At 39.3% G+C, this 20,065-nt stretch overlaps 1 protein-coding gene across 3 annotated transcripts; it reads left to right on the forward strand.

The window, feature by feature from the left end:
* The first annotated feature begins 11,828 nt into the window (after nt 1-11,828).
* Nucleotides 11,829-18,885, forward strand: THG1L (tRNA-histidine guanylyltransferase 1 like). 3 transcript variants are annotated; one of them, XR_016513331.1, is made up of 7 exons: nt 11,829-12,064; nt 12,913-13,089; nt 13,838-14,007; nt 14,850-14,938; nt 16,189-16,296; nt 17,358-17,988; nt 18,613-18,885. XR_016513331.1 is itself a non-coding variant. In XM_090288496.1 (7 exons), exons 1-7 carry the CDS (start codon nt 11,874-11,876, stop codon nt 18,637-18,639), a joined length of 903 nt encoding a protein of 300 aa, XP_090144622.1. In that variant the 5' UTR covers nt 11,829-11,873; the 3' UTR covers nt 18,640-18,885. The 3 variants fall into 3 exon arrangements, 2 of the variants coding, with proteins under 2 accessions (XP_090144622.1, XP_090144623.1); XM_090288496.1 differs by having other exon boundaries at nt 17,358-17,498; XM_090288497.1 differs by lacking the exon at nt 18,613-18,885 and having other exon boundaries at nt 17,358-18,249.
* The last annotated feature ends 1,180 nt before the right edge of the window (nt 18,886-20,065 follow it).

The raw sequence follows: 20,065 nt of genomic DNA on the forward strand, positions 1-20,065 counted from the left end.
CGCCCCCGCCCGTAGCGCCAGACAATGGCGTTGCGCAGGTAAGTGTGTGGTTCTGTGTCACCGACCTCCAGAGGAACAAGTCGCGTGAGTCCCTTACATGGCCTGGGGAGCCCAGCCTTGTACCTGTGGTTTGTTTGCGATGCTGGTATACACGACAGCCAATGAGCATCATGGGGGCCTTTGGGTCTATGCTGAAGGGAAAAGGAGGAAATTTTGCAACTTCTCAGTGACCCTATTAGTTAATTCCCTTGCTGGGAAGGGTGCTTGGCTTTGTGCGATTGTGCTAAACTTGAATCACCAGTCCTGTGGGCCCAGCTTGCACAGTACATCTCAAATTCATCCACTTCTTTCGGTTTCCTCGCCATTGCTGTTCCAAGCGTCCATCATCTATCTCTACTCTTCCTAAATCTTTCCATGGCTACGCAGTGGCCACCTGGTGAAGGTCTAATGTACTTGACAAAGCCCCAAATAGCTTGGGCTCTAGTACTATAGTAGTCACCATTCTAGTCCTGGCACTGGTGGGTCCAGTCGCACTGCCTTCTCATCACACTCTCTCCTACCTCAAAGGTCTCTGGATGCTAGTTCTCCCTTAAGTGCTTCAGCTCATCTTTCAAATTGACATCAAGTGGCACTTATTCAGAGAAGTATTCTCTGACTCTGAAAATCAAGTCAAATCTCCTTTATGTAGTCATACTTTTATCACTTCTTTTAAAGCTTTTACCGTCGTCGTCGGCAGCCGTCCGTCTCGAGAGACGATGGTGTAGCTTCTTAAGAGTCTATCTGCACCGCTGAGAATGGCTGTGCAGTCCGACTCGGGAGTGACACGGTATCTGTCTCCTCCCGTGTTGAATCAACATCTTGCGATGACGCTGGAGTGTCCTCTCCAGTGGAGCTGAAGCTACAGAGCCTGGGCAGGGTGATATGGAGGGACTGCTGTTGCCCATGCAGCAGACCCCTCCTCTCTTCGCAGCTGAAGGGTCCAAGGGAAAGACGGAGTCAATACAGCTTGGCTTCAGGTGCGCCGCAGGAGTTGCCGGTGTTGACTACAACGTCAAACCGCCTTAGGGACTCCGGCTCCGGATTTTCTGTCGGGGTTTACTCCCTTAGCCTTTCCCCTGAAGAGGTATGCCGCAAGGCAGCGGAGGTTTTTTGGAGTCAGAGTTTTCCTTCTCTGATGGATAATAACATGGCATCAATACTGTGTGTTCCAATTTTATCCTGTGCTGTGTGCATTTAAGAGAATGTTTCTTTTCTTGAAAATGGAACACACGAACAGCTCCACACAAAGGGGTACTGGGGCATCACTTCCTCTCAAATACCTCACTAAAGACCTATGCACAATTTAGGAGTACAGATATTACCTAGTTTACAATGATCTCTTCAGCAGTACGTAATTTTCAACTTAGTGTCTACGTAGTTCTATTTTCACTTATATTTTTTATTTCTAGAGTTCTGTTTGGTATTACTTCAAGCAAGACATTGTGATAGTCTTCCGTTTATTCATATTTTCAGAGAGAGAGAGAGAGAGAGAGACATCAACTGATTTCCTCCTGTATGAGGCCCAACAGGAGATGAAACTCACGACCTATGCATATGCCTTGACTCGAAATCTAACCAGCCACTTTTTGGTTCACAGAATGATGCTCCATCCAAGTGAGTCACATGGCCAGGGCTAAATATCTAGTCTTAAAAGCTTTTACCACAATGCGTAATTATATATATATATATTATTAAATATCACCATAGAAAAGAAAAATATCTTGTATTAATATTTGCTACATTCCAAATGATATACTAAAAGCTATAAAGTTATCTTGAAACATATTTTTAACAAAGACAACTTATCGCTGAGAGACCTGCCCCAATTTTCTTATTGATTTATTTGTTTTGAAGAGGTTTTTGAAAAAGCTTTATTGAGATACAGTTCATACACCATAAAATTCATCCATTTAAAGTGTATGATACAATGGCTTCTGTATGTTCTGACTGTGAGTTTTGCATCCATCACCACAATCAATTTTAGAACATTTTTATTACCCCCCAAATAAACCCTGCACTTCTTAGCCATCACTGCTAATCCTTCATTCCCCTTAGCCCTAGACAACCACTTTCTGTCTAGCCTGGACATTTCATGTGAATGCAATCATAGGATATTATGTGGTCCTTTGTGACCGCCTTCTGTCACTTAGCATAATGCTTTCAAGGTTTATCTATATTGTAGTATATATCAGAACTTCACTTCTCTTTATTGCTGAATAATATTCTATTGTATAAAAACACCACATTTTATTTATGTATCCATCAGTTGATTGGTATTTGGGCTGTATCTCCTTTTGGCTGTTATGAACAGTGCTGCTATGAATGACCATTTGTGTACAACTTAATGTATAGACATATGTTTTTATTGTATTTTGTTCATTATCATTTATCCCCCTTATACCTTATTCCACCTCTTTCCTATTTCCCCTGCAGTCACCACACTGTTGTCTGTGTCCATGAGCCCTTTTTCTTTTCTTTTTGCTTTATCCATACACCCCCAAACTGCCCCCACCCTGGGCTATAACCTGCTCTCTATTTATGAGTATGTTTCTGTTTTGCTTATTAGTTCAGTTAGTTCAGCAATCTTGAGAAAGAAGAACAGAGTTGGAGGACTCATGCTACCTAATATCAAACTATACTATAAATCCATAATAATCAAAATAGTATGGTACTGGCATAAAACCAGACGCATAGATCAATGGAACAGAACAGAGAGCCCAGAAATAAACTTATACCTTTATAGTCAATTAGTATTTGACAGAGGAAGCAAGCATATACAATGGGCTAAAGATAGTTTATTCAATAAATAGTGTTGGGAGCATTGGACAGATAAGTGTAGAAAAATGAAACTAGACCACCTTCTATGCCACACGCAAGAATAAATTCAAAATGGATTAAAGACTTAAATGCTAGACTCAAAACCATAAAAATCCTAGATGAAAAAATAGGCAATAAATTATCAGACATTGCTCGTAGCAATATTTTTTCTGATATAGCTCCTCAGGCAAAGGAAACAGAAGAAAAAAAAGAAATGGGACTGCATCAAACTAAAAAGTTTTTGCACAGCAAAGGAAACCATCAACAAAATAAAAAGACAATCCACTGAATGGGAGACCATATTCACCGATACATCTGATAAGGGGTTGATATTCAAGATTTATAAAGAACTTATAAAACAACACCAAAAAACCCTAAACAACCCAATTAAAAAATAGACAAAGGACCTGAATAGACACTTCAAAAAGGACATACAGATGGTCAACAGACATATGAAAAGATGCTGAATGTCACTAATCATCAGAGAAATGCAAATTGAAATTGAAACCACAATGAAGTATCACCTCACACCTGTCAGAATGGCCATCATCAAGTCAACAAACAGCAAGTGCTGGTGAGGATGTGAAGAAAGGAGAACCCTTTTGCACTGTTGGTGGGAATGCAGACTGGTGCAGCCACTGTGGAAAGTAATATGGAGTTACATCAAAAAATTAAAAGGGACTGCCTTATGACCAGTGATTCCATTTCTGGTAAATTATCTGAAGAAACCCAAAACACTAATTTGAAAGAACATAAGCACCCCTATATTCATTGCAGCATTATTTACAATCGCTAGGATTGGGAAGCAGACCAAGTGTCCATTAGGAGATGAGTAGATAAGACAACTACGGTACATTTACATAGTGGAATATAGCGGAGGTGCCACACACACCCTAGGCTCGGTTGGAAGTTGCTCTGTCCAGCAGAGGCTTCGTGACCATGGCGGAACAAACTTTCACCCAGGACACTTTATTATGTCTGGGGGAAGGAAGGTGACTGCCTCTCTAGTCAAGACCAGCAGCCAAACCTTCATCCCTCATGTCTTTTATTGAGGAGGATACATATGAGAGATACAAGACTAAAATTCACAAATTATCTATTGTATTCAGTTGTTTGACAGTAACAGATAACATACACTAATTCAGGAATCACACTGACTGATTAGAGTCAAGGTCTATAAAACATTCGGACCAGGTGCAGGGTTCCATATACTCCCTGCTAAAGATTGTTTATGTTACATTACTGATAAGGAAAGCAGAGCAAGTTCTAAAATATAATGAGCATAATGAGCATCCTTTGATCCAATTCCCATGGCAACCCTCTGAGTAGTTGTCGGTCATGTTCCACATGCAGCCTTATGTTGAGACTTAGAGGCAAGTGCGGCCAGAAAGCTGGCAGCTCGTCATGCTCAGGCTGGGTCTACAATTCCTTAAACCACGAGGAGCAGTTGCCCACAATGGAATACTACTTGGCCATAAAAAATAAGAAAATTTTAACCTTTGTGACAGTATGGATGAACCTGGAGAACATTATGCTAAGTGAAATAAGCCAGAGAAAAACAAATACCATGTGATTCCACTCTATTATGTCAAATCTAATGACAAACTGAACTAACAAGCAAAATAGAGACAGACTATTTTTTAGGGAGGGAGAAAGAGAGGGAGAGAAATGTGGACCAGTTGCCTTTCAGACACCCCACCCCCCAACTGGGAACCAGAGCCACAACCTGGGCATGTGCCCTGACCAGGAATCAAACCAGCGACCTTTCACTTTGTGGAACAATGCCCAACCAGCTGAGCCACACCTGTCAGGGTTGCCCCAATTCTCTTTGTAATCCCTATTTGTCAAATGTAGCAAACAGGAGTTCTTACACCTGGCAGGTACACGAGGGTAGTGGTTCTCGAACTTTTCTAATTCAGTGAAACCAGAAAAGTCAGCATTTGTGCTGTCTGTAACTACCAGAACCAATAAGTAGAGACAGGGCATGAATCTTAATGGGCGTTTTATTCAGATGCTGGCCATCTGAGATGGCAGGGTTACATACCCTAAAATCCATCTTAACATCTTATCTTTAGCCAACCTTTTGATAAGGAGAAGAAAAGGGTAGGTGAGGGGTTTGGAAAAAAGGTTGATCAGATAAGAGTTGCAGTCTGGCTGCAATTTTACTAGTTATTTATCTGACGATCAACAATTCTTTATCTGCTTCACCAGCGTTTCCTCCCTGGAACACGATGGCTCAGGCTCCATCACTTGCAGACCCATTGGGGCACAAAGGTTGAATTGCTTGTCTACATCCTGGAGTTAGTTAGGTCATGTATTCCAGTTCAGGAATAACATCTTTCCATATGCATAACCACTTAAGACTAGCAACTATACTACAGCTAAAATCTTTAACGCTTTATGGGAGGAACCGTGTTTATTGATTTTTAAATGTTGTACCAACCTTGCATCCCCAGAATAAATCCCACTTGATCATGGTGTATGATCTTTTTGATGTATTGCTGTAGAAAATCTTTAGCTCTTGAGTTCTCCTATCATCAGGAAACTTTTACAAAGATCTTTTATTTATATGGTTTTATATATCAATATTTGCCATATTATAAATAAGAACTGAGGACTTTAAGAAATATTTAATTATCAATTAATTAAAATATCAATACTAAACTCATTATATGTTAACATAACATATTTTCATGATAAAATTGTTTTTCCAAAAATTAAGAGAATATTGTGAATCTAATGCCTGGCTTAATAATAATAAAAAAAATAGTTGTACTCTTATAGTCTGCTTCTGCTTTCAATCTGTTGTGATTCATATGTTATATACACTCTAGGAAACTTCATTGTATATTCATGAGAGTTTATAGTGGAAAAGGCAAATATTGTCTTAAAATTATTATGAAAATTGTATTAACCTAGCTGAACTAGGTTTTAACCGATAAAGCCAAGTATGGGTATAAACAAAGCCTGGTAAAAGAGGCAGAGAAGTAAATTGTTACGTTGATTTTGTGCAAGGCTAGTTAATCCAGTCTGAATTAGTAATTCAGAAACAGTGATGTGACAATCCTCTCCGATAGCAATGGAAACAGTATATGAGAAGTGTGTTTTCAGCAGAAAGCAATTTTTTAAATCAAAAGCAGCTTTATTGAAGTTTGAGTCATGCAATTAACTGTAAAATTCAGTGAATTTTAATAAATTTATAAAGTTGTGCAACCATCATTACAATTCAGTTCCAGAACATACATTGTCTTTTTCTTGACCGTATTTTGTAATTCCCAGTGAACAGTTCTGTGAATATTTTTTGATGCTGTTGTGAATGTAATTGTTTTCTGAATTCATTTCCTGTTGGTTGTATATTGATTTCATGTTCATATATTCATTGTCTTATTGCACTAGATAGAAGCTCTAGTTCAATGTTGAATAGAAGTGATGAGAGTGGACAACTGTGTTTTGTATCCAATGGCAGTGGGAAAGCATTATCTTTGATCTTTAAGTTTGATGATAGCTGTAGATTTTATGTAGAAGTTTCCTTCTATTCCTGGTTTGTGGAGGACTTCATTATGTATGTTTGTTGGATTTTATCAAATGCCTTTTCTACATTTATTGAGATGATATGGCTTTCTACTTTATTCCAGGGATCGGCAACATTTTCCAGAAAGGGCCATATAATATATATATATATATATATATATATATATATATATATATATATATATATATATATTTTTTTTTTTTTTGGTTTTGTGAGCTCTATGATCTCTGTTATAACCAATCAACTCTATAGCAGCATGAAAGCAATTATAGACAACATGTAAATGAATGGGTATGACTGTGTTTCAATAAAACTTAATTTATGAAAACAAAAGCATGCCAGATTTGGCCTATGGGTCATAGTTGGCTGATCCCTGCTTTATTCTGTAATATGTGCATAACATTAATTCATATTCAGATGTTTTGCTAACTTGCAATCCTGGATAAACTCCACTTGGTCATGAAGTATAATCCTTTCTATACATTACTAGATCCGATTCCTATTCCTTTAAGAATTTTAGCATTTATATTCATGAAGGGTATTGGTCTGTAGTTTCTTGTGTAGTTTCTTGGTCCTTGTCCGTAGCTTTGGTATCAGTGTAAAATGAGCATGAAAATGTTCCTTTTTCTTTTATTTTTTAAGGGCTTATGTTTGATTGATATTATTAATTCCTTAAATGTTGATAGAATTCACGAGTAAAGAAAGTCATCTGGACGTGGACTTTCCTTTGTAAGAAGTTTTTTAATATCTAAATTAATTTAATGTCTTTGATAAAGGTCTATTCAGATTTAATATTTCTCCTAGAATCAGTTTTATCATTTCTGTCTGCGAATTTGCCCATTTCAACAGTTGTCCAATTGTTGGCATGAGGTTGTTCATGATATTTTTTATAATCCTTTTAATTTCAGTAGGGTTCAGAATGTTTCTTCTTTCATTCCTAATTTTGGTAATTTGTATCTTTTCCCTTTTTTTCTTGGTCATTTTACTAAAATTTCATTAATTGCATAGATCTTTTCAAAGAACCAACTATCAGTTTCCCTGATTTTCTTGTTTTGCTGGTTTTTATAAATTGATTCTCCTATGGTCTTTGAATCTGAATTAGGAAATAATTCTTCCCAAGCAAATTACTCAAAAAATTAATACTTTTTTTAAAATTTTAATTTCTATTACTTAAAAATGAGTAATTGTATAAGCTAAATAGAAAATCAGTTCACATTCCACATTCCACCTTTATATGGACATGGCAATTTCAAATTCCTTCTTCAGTAAGATGGTCTGGCCCCTGGAAAAAATTGAAATGTATCTCTCTGCCCGTATCAATTTCACTACCAACTTATGGCCCATTCAGGGCCAAATTATTATAGGGCACTCAATATGTAGCCTTATAAATAACTCTTAGTTATGTGGAGAACATGACGTTGTCTCTGTATCAATAGTAATATCTATATTATTTCAAGATCTCTTAATGTCTTTCCTTTTCTAAAAAGGATTGAACTTTTTTGTGATTTAGGACCTCAAAATATTTTATTTTTCTCCTTTTTTCATCTATCTCTTCTTTTAATCAGTACTGCATATCTGAAATATAAAGTATATTCTCAGTTGGCTAGCTGCCTCCAGGTGTTCTTCATTTTCATTTACCCTTCACACCATAGCCAGATTAGTTTTCCATCTCTTCGTAAATCTTCACGTCACTCACCTTGCATATATTACTCACATTCCTAAGTTTATCCAAAATGTCAAGTTCATCTCATCTATATGAATTGCTTTTTGATCCAATTCAAACCTAATAAACAAGATGTTGAGTGGGATTTTTCCTGTTGTTCTGAAATTATACCTAAGGCCCAAAATTGAGAACATATGATGTGAAGTAGCCCACTTCTAAGTTCAAAAAGCACCTACAAGTTTAGGCCCTGAAAGATATACTTTAAAAAAGCCAGAACCAGATCTGCTATATAAGTCACCTTTCTACCCTGAGTTGATACAGGTAAGAATAGGACTGAGGGAGAAAGCTGCCTGCCTTAGGGAAGCACAGTCCTCTTGACCAACCTTTGAATACCAACAGTAATACATTTTACTAACTGGGAAGGTATGGGATCTGGCCAAGATTCTTTACGGGGATTGCTAACCAGCAGAAAAGGAGAACATTTATTTTTACCCCAATGAATCGAGACCTCTAAAAACCCAATTTCATATACAGAAAAGGAACTTATTGTCTTAATCTCTCAACTAATATTTATTGATTGCTTCCCATGTACCAGGCACTGTTCTAGGCATAGAGGATACAGCTTTGAAAAATATTAAGCAAGGTCCTTGCCCTCCTGGAACTTGTAAGAGTCTAGGAGTAGTGCTAACTGCAGACTGATGCTCAGTTTCATCAGAAATAGTTTTCCCCATCTCTCAGATGTTTTTTTTCCCTTTGCATAGGCCAAATTGATGGGCGGACTCCTCTCTCTTGAAGGCAATGTGGCCACTAGTGTAGCAATTCTAATAGGAAGAAGACTGTTTTTCCCATTCTGGTAGAATATCCCGACTGTCTCATTGACCCAGCTTGGATCAGGTGCCCATCTCTGAACAGGACTGGCCAAGTCTCAGTTATTGATGAGGCCACCACAAATATTTGTGCAAGTGTTCAATTCAAAGAGGACAAGCAGGGGCTAAAATCCAATTCAGGCATACGTACCCGTCCTTTGGTGCACCACGGTGTCTACTGCAGAGGGGGTCCTTTTTGTAATTCACACTGAGACACTACAATTGCCTCGGTCAGAGCAACGGTGAGATGGCATTATCCTCACGTGAGCCAAATGATCTGCAGGTGGGGAAAGGACAGTTGGGGTGCCACTGGCAGAAGACAGAAAAAGGAATGCTGGGCAGGCAAAACTGCAACTTCAAAACCATGACAGAACTAGGCAGTCCATTCCTGGAAGCAATATTGAATATTACTTCCAGCCAGAAATTTGATTAGAGTGACTTAGAGTGGGGAGGGAGATTTAGAGACAGATTAGTCCTTCTTACCCCTTCCACCATGAATTTCATTTACATAATGCAGCTCTTAGTACAAATGAAATGAGTCAGCATCAGGGAAGACAAACTGAAATATGACTTCCATACCAAAGGCAATTACTTTTCTTTCTGTCAGCCTCAGTGAGTAAGTGATCTCCTAAGTAATAGACATTTTTTTAAAAAATAGAGGTCAATATCCACTTAGGTCATAAATACCTGTTGTGTGCAGAATTTTTAAAAAATTTTAATTGTGGTAAAATATAGATAACATACAATTGACCATCTTAACCATTTTTTAAAATGTATTCATTTTAGAGAGAGAGGAAGTGGGGAGAGAGAGAGAGAGAGAGGGAGAGAGAGAGAGATTTTTGCATTCATTAACTGCTTCTTGTATGTGCCCGTCAGGGGATCAAATCCACAGCCTTGGTTTATTGAGACAGCGCTCTAACCAACTGAGCTACCTGGCCAGGGCCTACCATATTAATCATTTTAAGTGTACAGTTCAGTAGTGTAAAGTACATTTGTATTGTTGTGTAACCAATCTCTAGAACTCTTTTAATCTTTTCCAAAATTGAATTAATATACCCATTGAACAACAATTCAACTTCTCCCACTCCCCTTACTTCCTAATGACCATCATTCTACTTTCTTTAAGCACCTCATTGAGTATCAGAATCATACAGTATTTGTCTTTTTGTGACAAGCATTGTCACCTCCTCCCCTCTGTCTGGCCCCAGAGCAGGCCAGGTTGATGACTAAGAGGACTTGGAGCAGGAGGTCCTAGGTCTGCGCTTTCACTCTGCCCCGACTCCACAACCTGGAATGGAGGTAGGAGACATGGTCTGGTTCTGAAATCCTGTGGATCATCCCCCTGTTTTCAAGGCTTAATTTCCATCCCATTGAGGGACAGGATTGGGTGTAGGTGAGGCAGAGGCAGAGGCAGAGGCCTCCTTATGTAATTGGCCTTCAACCTGGGGGTGGAAAGTCTTCTCTCTTACTGCTTTGGCACCATTAGAATCAGCTGGATCTTCCTGGGATTCCCTTGAATAGAAGTAGCCATAGTTCCCTTTGGTTCTTCCAGCTCTGTCTCCAAACCCTCTTCAGGAGGGTGACTTCGTAGGCAACTCCCAGCTCCTCCCTCCCCCGGTAACCTCTGAGATCCTTCTTATGGGACTGATGGTGATAATCTTTTCCAGGCCTCAAAGTCTAGGGAGAACTGCAGCGCCGTTATCCCTCTCCTTTCCTCAGCACATTACTTTGCTGCTCCTCATCTACTGGCTTAGACTGCTCCAGAAACATCCAAGTGTGACATAGTCAGTGGTCTCTACCTTCACAAACATCCCCAAACTTGAAGGGAGAAGTAGAGATGACACTTCTCAGGATCTTTCAGTGACTCTCTTGGTGCTCTCCTACAGTGGCAGCACCAGGAAAACTCTGCAGCTTCCCAGCTGGCAAGTGAGGAAGCAGTGCTCCCTTCTTGCTTCCTCTTGAAGGCTCGACACACCTGACCTGCGTGCAGGATGGGTGCTCAAAACAGGTGGTGGAAGAGGGACATATGAGGAGGGAAGGAAGTAACATCCTGTTGCTCTGACATTATACACACACACACACACACACACATAACATGTACTTATCTATATCATCTGTATATCTGTATCTCTCCCTGGATGGATATATAAGAAACTGGTAATAGTAACTGCCTAAAATAGGGAGATAGGTGTTAGCAAGAGATTGACTTTTCACCATATATCCTTTCATAGTGTTTGAATAATTCTTTGAAGATTAAAACCAATGTAAGTAATGAATTCAAAATAAATTTATAAATCACAAGCATAATACAAATAATAGGTTTTTTATTGTAACTGTTGTTATCTACCTACCAGCAACAAGAAATAAAACATTAGGTCTTTATTTAATTGTGAAAATGTTAACCAAGTTATTTTAGTATGTCCGTATGCTGGAATAAGAGTCTATTTGCTTTGAATATTTAATGACATTTGAAAACAGGTGAGTGGGAAAATACAAAAATTGTACGTGTATGATTACAATTTTGTGTTCCCTGTATAAAACATACATATACAAAGAGAAAAGAGACTGGAAGGAAGCGTCAATACTTTGACATGGAGAGGGGATATACGAAGTATTAATTTTCTTAATTATGTTTTTCTGTATATTTTACATTTTCTACAGCAAATTAATAAATGCCATTTATAAAGAAAAAAATAACAAAACTTCAAACTTAGAAGGACTTTTTTTAATTTCGTCACAAAATGATTTGTTGTAGGACAGGAGGAAAGCCAGCAACCACGGGTCGGGCTAAGAGAAACCCGCCTCCTAGGCTCGAAAGTGGAGTGAAAACTACAAGGAGAGGCGAGAAGGATGCCGACGTCCTCTAAGGCTAGAGCGTCCACGAAGAGACATAGGAACTTCCGGGGCGGGCTTTCTGGTCCGTCCTTTACTTTCCGCGTGGCCGGGGCGCTGTGGAATGAGGGGCGCTTGCCGAGTGAAGATTCGCGATTGCTTGGCTTCCACTTCCGTCACTCTGAAACGGTGCCTGAAATTGGCGGCGACCATGGCAAAGAGCAAGTTCGAGTACGTGCGGGAATTCGAGGCTGACGACACCTGCCTGCCCCACAGCTGGGTGGTGGTGCGGCTGGATGGCAGGAATTTCCATCGGTGAGTGAGTGCGGCTCTGGGCCGAGCGGCTCGCCGGCGCTTCCGGGGACACCCGACAGGATCGCAGACCCCGGCTTATGGTCACCGGAGTAACGGGGCAGCCAATGAGCGCGCGGCATTGAGCATCATTCTACGTGCTGGCTCTGACCTGCTAAGACGCGAGCTGGTTTGGGTAATTAAATGCGACGGCGTGTCCCCCTGGTGAGACGCGGGCCAGGGGACCTGTGAGCAGAGACGTGTTGGAAAGAATTTTGTGGAAAAACTCACTTTTGGGCACGGAACTGCACCTCTAAAGCCAGCTGCCCACCTATTTTGCTAGAATGCTGACTGTTCAGAGGACCACATAGGGCTTGCAGTGGGCAACACTTTACAGTATGTTCTTGTTTCATTGTCAGTAACAGGCCACATGGACTGAGCTCAGGAGGAAAAAAGAACGTCAAAAAAGGCAGAAATGTAACGACGATGGGAATATGGGTTTTTTCTTAAGTGCTATTTTAATAAAAATGGTTATTGTAACAAACATTTATTGAACACTTTTAAGGAGTCAGACATAATTACATTTGTTATCTTCCCCTAATCTTCAGGACGATTCTATAAAGTAAATACTCTCTGTCCCCATTTTATAGAAAAGGGAATTGAGCTTTAACAATTACATCCCCTCTTCTCAGTTGGTCAGGACAAGAAAAACCTGAATTCCTAAGGTAATGGATTAGGTTGTGGCTGGCGGAATGTTCGGACTCACAGCACTATTACAGTACCGTCCTCTTTGAACAGCCTCTTTGACCCGTAGTGTTAATGACAAGCTCTTGCATTTGTGCCCCTTTCCCTCTTCTTTTTCTCTTATGAAGGTTTTCTGAGAAGCACAACTTTGCAAAACCTAATGACAGCCGTGCTCTCCAGCTAATGACCAAATGTGCCCAGACCGTAATGGAAGAACTAGAGGATATTGTGATTGCATATGGACAGAGTGATGAGTACAGCTTTGTGTTCAAGCGGAAAAGCAATTGGTTTAAAAGAAGGGCCAGGTAATTCCATAGCCCCGCTCCTTCAGAATATTTCCTAATAACATCTGGTTTCTGCTTATCTTAAACACAGACTCGCAGGCCACAGATGACGTCTTAAGTATTGGCAGCTGCAGAATGTTTGTATATTCCTGTTTGGACCATTGTACTTTGATCTGATATCTGAGCATTCCATCCATATTCCTCTTTTTTTGATTCTTTTCGCTCCATTCCCCATCACCTTAGCTTCTAGACTGATTGGGTATTGAACATTAAGACTAGAAAAATAGACCATGGAATATAATATTAATGATTCATAGGTTGGCTTTATCCAGTGACAGTCTATACAGGCATTGCAGTATTGCTTAACCTTTTAATAAAGGAGGATTTTAGTACAAAACAGACACATCTCATATTTATTTTGAAACTCTTGCAGGGGATAAATCATATAATAAATTTTTTTTTTTAAACAATGATTCCTCTCCTTTCAAGACTTAAAAATAAAAACCCTCTTAAACCATAAATTCACATTACATCCTACAGAGAAAAAATTGGTATTAGTAAATTATTTATAGAACGAGCAGGAGAGGCAGGCTACATTTCAGATATATAACTGAAATATCAGAAGTTTTTCTCAGCCCAACATATTTTATCTCTAGGTTTGCTGGCCCGTTTGTATAATCTCTCTGTTGCACCCACAGGCCCTCTCATGGTGTTAATGTCATGTATTTTCTCTTTTCTTGCTCCACCCACTGTGCCTTACACTTGCAAGTAAATTCATGACTCACGTGGCCTCCCAGTTCGCCTCCAGCTATGTGTTTTATTGGCGGGATTACTTTGAGGACCAGCCCCTTCTGTATCCCCCAGGCTTTGATGGAAGAGTTGTGGTGTATCCTAACAACCAGACCTTAAAGGACTACCTCAGCTGGCGGCAAGCAGACTGTAAGTGAAAGGAACTGAACAGATACAATTAAACCACCAATTCCAGACTTTAGAGATGGTGATCTGGTACAGGTTTGGCTCACATGTATTTTGTTGGGAATGAAATATTTTTTTAAGGTTTTTTAATTACTTGAAAGTTATTGAAAAATTGGGAGATTTCAGGTTAATACTATTTACAACTTTTTTTTTTAAATCAGAATATCTGGCAGTAGTAGGTCTGTATTCTCACTTGCTATTGGACAGAACCTAGACCCTCTGCAGTGGCCGCTGCCTTTGCACATGCACGCACTCACAGGAGTCAGAGTGCCACAGTCTCTACCAGTCCCTGTTCCCTCTCGGAGAGGGGTGGGGGGGGGTCACCTGTTCAGTGGGTTTGAGTTGTGAATCCTGCCTGATATGACTGTGATGAAGTGTTGTGAGACTTTTCCTCATTTAATGTATCTTGATTTTGCCAGGAGAACTGGAAAAGAGGCGGGAATAGTGTAAATCACATGACTTGGAAAGTATTCCTAAGCTGAGTGCACAAGTTAACAGATTTGTGTAAAACATAACTGAAATGACAGACTAAAAATCTGTTAAGAAATAAGTTTGTTTCTGGTTGCCCACTTCCCCCCATGTTTCCTGTTTATGGTTTTGGGCAGATCACTAAATATCTCTGAGATCTCTTTCCTTTAAAGAGCAGAGAGGTGGGACTCTAGTATTCTTTAAAGCATGAATACTGAATAAGGATTATATATATATATATATATATATATAAGGATTATATATATATATATATATATATATATATATATATATATATATATATATATATAAACAGTGCTACTTTATTCTCCTGACAGGTCATATCAATAACCTCTACAATACAGTTTTCTGGGCCCTCGTACAGCAGTCAGGACTAACACCAGTACAAGCCCAAGAGAGATTACAGGTATAAAGGACTTACTGTGTTAATGCTTAACGGGGACAGTTTTCTGTAGGCTCTCCCATGATATTTTGCGTTCTTTTAAAGCTCTCTTTACAGCTTTGTTTTGAAAGCATATAAAAATCATACTAGCAGCTGCTTACTTGTTCTATGACGCTGTGTGAGTTATTACTACTCCCTGAGCCTCAGTGTCCTCACCTGGAAAATGGAAACTGTGACATTGGCTCTGCATTCCCTCGTGGTGGCGCTTGGCCAAAGCTGAGCCGGGACTGCCCTCTTTAGACAGCGCGTGTGCTCTTCTTTCTCTGACAGTCCCACCTGGCCTCTTCCCTCAGTGCCAGTCCCTGCTGGGCACCTGCAGTTTCTCGGGTCTGTGTGTTATAAAGAGCCTAGTCTGTGGGAGCCAAATAATCTTACTCATACCATGTTTCTGTTTAATTTTATCCTCTCTGACTTAGTTTGTTATAGGTAAAATATAGAAAGTAGTGGTTCCTACTTCATAGGTTTATGGTGAGAATTAAATGGGGTGATGTAGGTAAAACACAAAGGATAGTACAAGGCACATTGTGCGTACTTAAACACTGGCTTTTATTATTAGGTGACAGTGCTACTTGTAGGATAACTGAAATGAAATGATGTGTCATAACAGTTCCTAATACAGTGCCTGGTCCTTTATAATTGTTCAGTAAATAGTTGCCTTTACTAACAATGATGATGAAAATTTATATATAGTAATAATAGGAATACTAATAGGTCAATCCAGCTTGGAAGAGCCAAGTTTAGATTTTGATTCTTAGGAGAATAAAAGCAACCTATAGTCTTGGGCAATTAATATAAACTTTCTAAGCTTCAGAATCCTCATCTCTAAAACAGAGATGGTTATGAGGATCAAGTAAGGAAATATACATAAAGTAGCTAGTACAGAATAGATATCTATTAATTCCTGTCCTCCCATCACAGTCATGGCTTGCGAAGCCGTTGCCTGCCACAGAAGAGAATTTTTTTTTACGTTCAATATTATTCTGTATTAGTTTTGGGTATATAGCATAGTGTTTAACAGAAGAGAATTTTAGGAATTTATACATCTAATGATAGGAACTGCTCTTAAAATGCAAATTCCTCAGTATCAAAAGATATTTGATAAAACACTTCCACTTCTTGATTTGTTTGTGGAAGTTTAGGCAGAGGGTGGGATGGTAGGGTTAGGGGAGAGATAAGACATACAAAGCTTTGTAAATCGGTTTTTATTTTCTCAGGGAACTCTTGCAGCAGACAAGAATGAGATTTTGTTTTCTGAATTCAACATCAACTACAATAATGAGCCGCTGATGTATAGGAAAGGGACTGTGTTGATATGGCAAAAGGTAATGCTGTTGTGTCCCAAGAAAAATGGAGGTTGGGAAGGAAGAAAGTCTGTCCCATCCCAAGTTTGTCTTGCCTGCTACCTGGATGCTGCTATGACTGTAGTTGCTAACACGAATTAGACCCTTCCCAAAATGAGAAGCTATAGGTTACTATTTTGATGCTTTTTTTGGTCAGTTCATGCTCATTGCATCAGTTTGTCAGTGAGCTTTGTGATCTTGAATCTCTTCTGTTAGTAGAATCACAGAATTTTAGAGCTAGGACACTTATTTTTCTGTGTCATAAGTGCTCTTCAAATCAAATAAAACCCGGTTAAAGGGTTACAGTACAGTTAGAAGGATTGGTGCATTCATAAAACATTTAAAGAATACTTTCTCCTACACTGGATAATACCATTAAATTGTGCATCCATCCTGGGACATCTGTAATATGAGGCCCTAAGAGACGTTGGTATGAGGGTTCTGACACTTGCAGAATATTCATGGGATTCCCCAGACATTCATACTTATGTTAATATTCTGTAATGAGTCTGGACATTTACCTAAATCCTTAATTCTACCAATATTTTTTCTCTGTACCAGCTCCTGGTCATAATGACTTCTCTAAATTTATTTCCTTCTATCCAAAGTAGTTTTTCTGAAATGAATGTTCTCAAGTATTAAGGGGAACCTTGAGAGCTAGTCAGTCATTCCACTAGCAACTTCAGCTCTTTTAATAATATTTTTAAAGCACATTTGTTCTTTGGATACTTCTTAATGCATGTGGGAGAGCAAAACTACCATTAATTCTACAGTTATTCTTTAAAAAAGAAATTCTATAGTTATTGCTAACAAGGAACAAGAAATCTCTGTTCCTAAGATGTTCTTTGAGAATATTGCAACATAACTCTTTTTAGAAGTATTTTTTAATTGTAAAGAAATCCATGTGTGTTGAGATAAATGTGTATCTGTATATCTCCTGGTAAATATATGTATGTCAGTATATAAAGTAAAAAATGAGCCTCCCCCTTCTCTCCCAAGCCCACTCTCGAGTTAACAATGCCAATATTTTAACTTACCTGTAGGTGGATGAAGTCACAACAAAAGAAGTTAAGCTGCCAGCAGAAATGGAAGGGAAAAAGGTGGCAGTGACCCGGACCAGGGCCAAGCCAGTGCCCTGGCACTGCGACATCATTGGGGATGCGTTCTGGAAGGAGCACCCAGAGGTCCTAGATGAAGACAGCTGACCCTTGGCTTTTCTGCTCTGCTGTGCTTAACCATGGAAGGCCCCCCAAGTCTTCTGGCCTTAGGCAGCCCTAGCATCCCCACCACCCAGAACAGTGTCCCAGGAGGGACATGACTGGTTGGGAGGGGGACAGGGAAGGAAGGCGTGGATGGGGTGCGGTGTCCTTGTTCTTTAAGTGGAACGCTTGTTTTACAGTGTTAGAACATGGTTCCTTTGGTAGAAGTGCATTTTAAAAAATTATGGTGCTATTTTTATAAAGCGAGAACTATTTTATGCCTTGCAGAATGAATTATTTTTAGATTGTGGCATAAGACTTACAAAAGCCTGCCAAGCCCTTTCCACCTATGATTGAAGAGGAGCTCAAAATTTACACTTGCACACTTGTTCTTAACTGGAGAACCCAGTGACCATAAATCTCACCTTTCCCACCCATCTACTCACATACATCTTTGGCAGACCTCGAGATAAATGTAAGTCGATGCCTGCAGGATGTCTCTGAATTTAGGAATTTCAGGGAAAATTTGGCTTTATATCAGTCTCCAAATTGGCAACCTTGGCTGAAGAAATGAGTAGTTTGGATGTCCTTCTTAAACATTCCATAGATTGATTTTTGTGGAGTTAATTAACATAATCATCATCGTCTTGCCAGGGACATTGTTTGCAAGGCCACTTACCTCTTTCTAAGAAGAATTATATGTATATTTGAGAAGAAGAAAATAATGTGAGAATGAAGTAAGAGGGAAAAATATTCACTCCATGTCCTTGAGATACTTGTTTTAAAAGTCACCTTGTCACCTTCTTACCTATTGGACTTCCTGAAAAAGATTCTTAGGTAGCCTTTGTATAATCAGAACAATGACATTTGAATTGGAAAGCAGAGGGGTCAGCACTCCCCTTGGGGTTAACAATGGCAGGTGTCAACGGAGTCCTAATAGCTCCACCTGCTGATAGCCGGTAGAGATGGGATGAGTAAGGCGCTTAGAGAGCCGCAGCAGTAATTTCATGTTGTCAAGCTGGTGGCCTCTGAAGGGGTGATAGTAGGGACAGGTGGTGAGAGAACTCACATTGCCTCTTGTCCTTGTTTCATCTTTTAGAGGAAAGAAGTTCTTTGGCTCTATTAAGAACTAATTAAGAGACAGCCCGTGTGCCAGAGCCTGGTCTTGCATTGCAGAATTTACAGCCAAGAAGAAAATGTATTTTTGAAAGAGCAATGGCTGGTCTCGTCCCTCACCAGTTGATACCCCATCTGTGCACGCCATGGTTTCCCGTCCTTGTTCTAACGCCACACGAGTAGGAGATGTGGCTTGTGTTTGGCAATTGAAAAATCTCTGAGAAGAAAAATAAAGGTTTCAACTCCCCAGGCCTAATTTTTCATTTATTTGTATTTTCATACAAATGCAGTATATGAGTCCAACTTCTGTGTGTGCATATGTGTGTGTGTGTACGTAAGCTAGAACATACATCCCTTTCATCACAGCAATGGTTCACAGATTTCTAGGTGCACAAATGTACTTGGAATGCTTGTTTAAAAAAATGATTCCATATTCCTCCATAAAGATTTTGGGTTCAGTAATTTGGTTTTTAACTTCAAAGACTTCTGATGCATGTGGTCATAAATAACACTGCTTTTTGGGCCACAAGGTATATACTGTGATAGGCCAAATGAGGCAATAAGATAATGTAGCTCTTGACTGGCAAATGCAAGTGGTAAATAAATTTATAGCATTTCATATCAAAACATATAGGCATTAAAGTAAGTTTTCAAAACAAAACCAAAGAAATGTGCTCTCTGTGGATGCTATGTAATACTACAAAGGCTATCGTTTGATTTTGTCATGAGATACAGGGACAATCACTTGTTCCTTGAATTGCTAGCAGTTTGCAGCTTTGAGTTTTTTGTTTTGGCATAGTTTTAAGCAACTGAATGCCCCAGGCATAATACTCATGGCATAACTAAATCTGTAGTGCTATTATTGCTTGATGGTTTTTGTTGTATGTATTTATTTCAATGTATAGTGCAGCTGTATATTTATTTTCATCTTGCTCTCTTAAGATAGAGAATAGTATTCTTTTGGGCTTCCTTTCCAAATCTAAAAATACACAAAAGCAGCTGGTATAGAGTTAATACTAGTTGACAGTTTGGGGAAATGGTGGCAGTTAGATTTTTGGGGCCTGTAGGTGACTGGAACATCTTACCTCTGCTGGATGACGATCGGATAATTAATACCTGGGCCTTTGGTGAGGACTATCATTTTAATATTTAAAAAAATGTTTTGCTAAGCAGAGGCTATTAAGTACAGCCAAGTCTTGTAAATCCTCCATCCTGTGTTCCAAGAACAGGATCATTTCCTCCAGTTGCTCAGCAATGCTGAGAAAATAAGTGATAGAATGAATTTTCTTTAATACTAAGATTTCTGTGTTGGTGCAAATTACTTTTTGAGTAGGATGTAGGAAATGGAGGACTGGGATCCACCCAGTCTTCATTATTTCATTATTAACCACTATCAGCTAACGTTCATAGAGCATTTATTATGCACTCTATGTGCA

The sequence above is a fragment of the Furipterus horrens genome, unplaced genomic scaffold (genome assembly GCF_987537825.1).
Source record: "Furipterus horrens unplaced genomic scaffold, mFurHor1.1.pri manual_scaffold_10, whole genome shotgun sequence".
NCBI lineage: Eukaryota > Metazoa > Chordata > Mammalia > Chiroptera > Furipteridae > Furipterus > Furipterus horrens.

What these genes read in the sequence shown, in the direction of transcription:
- THG1L (XM_090288496.1), top strand. Translation starts at nt 11,874, where the DNA reads ATGAGGGGCGCTTGCCGAGTGAAGATTCGCGATTGCTTGGCTTCCACT. An exon ending in CAGCTGGCGGCAAGCAGACT is followed by an intron (nt 14,008 to 14,849) that starts GTAAGTGAAAGG and finishes TTCTCCTGACAG; the next exon opens with GTCATATCAATAACCTCTAC. An exon ending in CTGTGTTGATATGGCAAAAG is followed by an intron (nt 16,297 to 17,357) that starts GTAATGCTGTTG and finishes ACTTACCTGTAG; the next exon opens with GTGGATGAAGTCACAACAAA.